This window comes from Octopus bimaculoides, chromosome 5 (assembly GCF_046866305.1).
Source record: "Octopus bimaculoides isolate indiv1 chromosome 5, ASM4686630v1, whole genome shotgun sequence".
In the NCBI taxonomy this organism is placed as follows: Eukaryota; Metazoa; Mollusca; class Cephalopoda; order Octopoda; family Octopodidae; genus Octopus; species Octopus bimaculoides.
Window position 1 is genome coordinate 102,916,635 of NC_142932.1, and position 6,000 is coordinate 102,922,634.

At 34.8% G+C, this 6,000-nt stretch overlaps 1 protein-coding gene across 30 annotated transcripts in view; it reads left to right on the top strand.

The window, feature by feature from the left end:
* The window catches only part of LOC106873196 (dual specificity tyrosine-phosphorylation-regulated kinase 1A), a 400,225-nt gene that overhangs the window by 365,821 nt on the left and 28,404 nt on the right, over positions 1 to 6,000 (top strand). For all 30 annotated transcript variants that reach the window (XR_016241997.1, XR_016242000.1, XR_016241995.1 and 27 more), the window contains one exon: positions 708 to 855. Coding sequence is in view for 19 of the 30 variants with exons in the window: in XM_089352809.1 (XP_089208935.1) it covers positions 708 to 855 (148 nt within the window). In the remaining 11 variants the exon portion in view is untranslated. The remainder of the gene's footprint in view (positions 1 to 707; positions 856 to 6,000) is intronic.

Consider the following 6,000-nt stretch of genomic DNA (forward strand, 5'->3'; position numbering starts at 1 on the left):
TTGACTAACATGGATAAATAATGTAAATTAATCGTACATATTAAGTGAAAACATGATTTGCTCAAAAGTACCAAGATTTGAGAGGAAGTGGTTAGGTATAAGAAGATTAATCTCAATGGAGAAATGATGCTGAATTAAGATATGTAGATAAGAAACAGTATTGCGAACCTGAACAGCCATATCAGTGTTAAAAAAAATAAACCTGGTGATATTAGCAATATTGGAGAAGAGAAAGAAGTTGTTGGTAGAAGGGATAATGTATAGTAATAAAGAGGAAAAAAAATGAATGAAAATTGCAAGTTGATTTAGTGCAAATGAGTTGAGGAATCTCTTGAATATCAGAAGTCTAAGCATGTGCATCTAAGTTAAAATGGGTGATATACACTAAGTGAAGAAGTTCTTAGAGTGTTTACAAAGTAAAGAGATAAACCAGGGAAGACATAAACGATAGTAACTGCAAACTTTAAATAGTTAGGTCACTCTGATGAGAAAAAAGTGACCCATCTTGGATCAACTAATTCTGCAAGAAATAGATTTTAAATCATTAATAAGAATACTGATTAAGGACATTGTATGCCTCCCTTCTCTCTCTTTCTCTCTCTCTCTCTCTCTCTCTCTCTCTCTATTTATTGAGAACCATTTCTAATGAAATATATTTGTAGCACCTCCAAGTTCTTAAACATCAAACTTCATTCTGTTCCATCTAGGTTGTGAAGGCCTATGACCATGTTGATTTAGAATATGTTGCGGTGAAAATTATAAAAAATAAGAAGCCATTCCTTAACCAGGCACAAATTGAAGTGCGCCTGCTTGAACTCATGAACAAACATGATATAGAAAGCAAATACTACATAGGTAAGTGGGATTTGTTTTTACAAATAAATGCCTTTTCTATTTTTTATCCCTTTCCTTCATGTTACCACTTTTGGCCATCAGGCAACTTCATCTGGTTTTCGTGTAACTTTGGCCTTTAAATCATGTTTTCATATCTTTTATAAAATGACATATACAACAACCTTTACTTAATATCAAAATTCTGTGTTTTGATGGCTAGAGTATCAAAGATGTATTCTATATAACTCCTCACTGATCTAATTTGTCTTATACAAAAAAAATATAATGTACATAGCTTTTGTCATTTTCTGTCATGTACTGATGACATTGATAGATTGATTTATTTGTTAATAAATTAGTTAACTAATACACAATCCATAAAACATTTGAGTTTAGGGAGGATAGATTTGAAATTCCACAGAATGACATTTATTTCAGAAATGTAAAGCTACTACTGGTCTCTATAACTATATCCTTCCTTTCCTCTAATGTAACAACTTTATCAGGGTCCTAAAAGCATTAGAACAGTGGTCTTTAATCCATACACAATCTAATTAGATCATTTACAATGAGGTCATAAATTAATAACTATCCAAACCAATATTTATTTTCATTTACTTTTATCCTGTAGATCTTAGCTGCCATCCAAACCTAAATTCTGATATCATCTCCTATAGAATTCTTCTTTTGTATAACTCTCCATGTATTCCTTATATGACACTGTTTTTCTCCATACTCACATCCTTATTTCTTTTCAATTCATTGATCACTTGTTTTCTCATCCTCCTTTTAGTTGCACTTACTCTCAAATCTACATTGCATATCAAATACATTTTTGCTCTGACACTGCAAGTTGTCTTTCGGGCTCATATTTTATCACTAATTAGCATAAAATTCCTTAGTCACCTCTGTATTAAATCCACCTCTAGCACCTATTCTATATAACCTGTTATCCTCCAGTAATCTAAGCAGCCAAAAGTCTTCACTTCTTAGCTACTCTTGCTAATAGATGTCCCATCCTAATGCAACATCCTCAAAATATTCATTTACTGCCTTCTCCTTTCCTGCATATTAAATAGAACTAAGTTTTTTATGATTCTTATATTGTGGCACCTACTTTTAAATAGTGCTTTAGATCCAACATTGCTCATCTTTAAGCTTTTTGAGCATTCTGGAAACTCAGATTGTCTCCATAGAAATACCACAACATCCCATGGCTACAGTAAGGATTAACATGAAGAAAAGATGGAGGATGGTGTCAGGATCTTGATGACCTCTAATCCTCACCAATATCATTTTAAGTCCATTTCTTTCCTTGCTGGTTTGGATTAGATTTGTCTTTTCCAGTATGGTATCTCAACACTTGTTGCAGTTTGTCATCATTTCTTTCATGTGGTCCTGTGTCCTGAGATCAGATTTGACCAATTCTTCCCACATCTTTTTTGGTTTTCCACATCTGCAGACTCCTAATCTAAATCTTAGCCTGCTCATTGAGTATACTGATAGTCAGGTACAAAAGCTTTCTCTTATTACTGAAATGTTCTTTTAAATTCTATTTGTTTGGTTGCTCCACCTGTTACAAATAGCTGCAATCCCTCAACTCATACCCTGCCATTTTAAGGCACGTGAAAAGACATTCGAGCGAGATCGTTGCCAGTACCGCTGGACTGGCTCCTGTGCAGGTGGCACGTAAAATACACCATTTTGAGCGTGGCCGTTGCCAGTACTGCCTGACTGGCTTACGTGCCAGTGGCACGTAAAAGCACCCACTACACTCTCTGAGTGATTGGCATTAGGAAGGGCATCCAGCTGTAGAAACTCTGCCAAATCAGATTGGAGCCTGGTGTAGCCATCTGGTTCACCAGTCCTCAGTCAAATCGTCGAACCCATGCTAGCATGGAAAGCGGACGTTAAACGACGATGATGATGATGAAAACTCACATTAGCTTTGTTCCAGCATACCCCTAAAAATGGTAGGCTGGTCGCACCTGAAATGCCCTTCATCATAGGTCTTCTTGGTGAGGGTCAATGTGGAGCCTAAACAACAGTTGCAAAAGTAGTTTTAACAAGAAAAATAAGTTTGTTTTTTTAGCCAGTATTTAAAATTAGCTAAACTGGTGATTGACAACGTTGCTATAAATTTTGATACTGGAATTTGAATGTATCATTCTTTGTTTACTTTTAACCTTTTAGCATTCAGATTTCTCTGTCACATGTACAGCATATTTATTCACCTTATCTTTTGACGATGTGACTGTTTATTTTTAGAATGACATTATAGGGTAGGTGTGAGAGGCAGGATCAGGACATTTTGAACATATTTTGTCCAGATATGGTCAGTTTAAATGCTAAAGGGTAAAATTCATTCCTTCTTACATGTGTTTTAACCACTTCAAATCCAAGTCTTTTAACTGTTTCTGTACAATCATACACAAACCACCATCCAATGAGCCAACAAGGAAATAGCTATCAAATTATCTTAAATCCTACTTTACCATCTTCAAAAAGGAAGGAAACATTGGATAATATATTTCTAGATGGGATAGTCGTTGCTGAAACACTTTTGAATATAGATCTGCTCAATCATGTCTGATTTGAGACTAAAGTAATCTTTTATCTTTTACTTGTTTCAGTTATTAGACTGCAGCCATGCTGGGGGCACCACTTTGAATTTTTTAGTCAAATGAATTGACCCCGGTACTTATTTTATTAAGCTTGCTACTTATTCTGTCAGTCTCTTTTGCCAAACAGCTAAGTTAGGGTGACACAAACACACCAACACCAGTCGTCAAGCAGTGGAGGTGGGAGACAAACACAAACACAAAGACACACACACACACACACACACATATACATGATGGGCTTCTTTCAGTTTCTGTCTACCAAATCCACTCACAAGGATTTGGTTGGCCTGAGGCTATAGAAGACACTTACCCAAGGTGCCATGCAGTGGGACTGAACTTGGAACCATATGGTTGGGAAGTAAGCTTCTGACCACACTGCCACGCCTGCACCTAATAACTATAATCCAACTTCAGCCCATTTCCTTCAGTTCTTAACACTCCAGTTGTCTCTTTTTTCACTTGGGATCAGGAGACTGTATTTCTCAGGAATTATTTATTTCCTCTTATATACTTACATATATATATCCAGTACATAAGTAATAAGTTACAATGACACCAGTTATTATATTTTTCATACTATTTATCTAATCAACTGGAAATTAGCCATTTTAAGCTAGTTTAATTACTGAGCTTAAGCTTCTTCATCAGGTTAGTGATTATTTTTTTAGCATTTGCATTTCTGTTTGATTTCATATTTATTTATATATTTCCTTACAGATTCTTTATAGCATGTAGTCCTTTTGATTATTTGTAGGCAAAGGAGGTAGGTGGAGTCTAATTCTATTTTGGAGTTAGAATTACGAGCAGGTAGAAAGTTGATTGGTTGTAGATTATTCCTCAAACCTCAATACTTTTCAAGTGTTATATTAATCACTATGGGAATGAAAATGTTGTGCAAAAATGAATGAATCATTTAATCACATGCCAGCAAGCTTTCTTTTTCACATAGGCTTATATGATAAAGTTAGCCAGGTGAAGCCTATCTTTCTATAGGCTACTGATTACAGCCAGAAATCACTGTTACAAAAAATAATTGAAATGAAATGGCACATTTAGGACTTAAACTTGTTTTGTAGATTCACTTGCTAGAAACTTTAACATTACTTTATCATAGTCAAATGACAACATTTATAAATAAAAGCAATTTTGAAAAACAAGTGGAAAAACAAATTTGAATGTTAACTCAGCATCCCAAATTACATCCTTTTAAAAAGAAACCCTCCTGTCTTCATGTGGATTCATTTTTCTGTGCTATAGTTTTGTTGATGACTAACTAAATCCATATTTCTTAATATCAAGGAAAAGTTATCTGCTTCTTGAAATGTCCCTTGAAATATTGGGTCATCCCATAAATAATGCAGTTTTTTCAATTGCATGAACTAAAAGTTGGAGGGGGACGGGATAAACTACCTGCATCAACTTGCTATAAAAGCAGGTAGTAATTTTACCTTGTCCTTATTCTTAGTGCAAGTTTTGAAGAGTGTGGTTCGATTTTAACAGTTATTTTTTCGAAGTCATAATGAAAATGACAAAGGAGCATATTTGGAATATTTTGCTTTATGAGTCCAATAAAGGCAACATTGCAGTGGAAAGTGCAAAGAATATTAATGCAGTATATGGGGATCAGACAATAAGCATAAGCTAGTATCAATGATGGCTCCAGAAATTCCGAGCCGGAAACTACTGCCTAGAAGATGAGCCTCATCCTGGAATATCTGTAAAGCTTGACAAGGATGTCCTGCAAACCCTGGTGGAACAAAATCCCATTGTAACTGTTGAGGAACTAGCAGAGAAACTTGCATTTGGTCATTCAAGTCCGCGCTAGAAGAAAAACGACCATCCTTGGTTTTCAAGACAAAAGGTGTTCTTCCATCAGGTTAATGCTCAACCACATACAACAAGAATGACATTCCAAAGGCTGGAACAGTTTGAATGGGAAATGACGCCCCACCTACTATATTCGCCAGACATTACCCCATCTGATTATCATTTATTCCGCAGTCTTCAAAATCATTTGGATGAAAAATATATGAATTCTGTAGATGAGGTCAAAATAGTATTAGAGAAGTATTTTTCATCACAGACAAGTGAATTTTGGAAGAGGGGCCTTGCAAATCTACCAGATAGATGAAAGAGCATTGTAGAAAATGAAGGAGAGTATATTTTAGATTAAAAAAGAACTTTGTTTATCTTAATTTTGAAAAATAAAGAAGTATAAAAAAAACCACATTATTTATGGGATGATCCAATACTTTGGTGGTTATTTTTACTATTACCGTGTATGGTAGTATTTCTTTGCCAAATAAAAACCACACCAGCTTCATAATAACAAGTCTTACATTAGTAACCAAATCATTTTGAAACATTCTGAGAAAGTTTTTCAAAATGTCTCCACCACAACCATTTAACACAAGACTTTTCTTCCTATTCTGTACAAAAGTAATCCTTTGTAATGATAAAATAATGTTATCAGCTGGTATTAATCTCAGGGAATTTAGTAATAATGCTTACTACACTTCTTTTATTTGTTTCTGCAATGAGC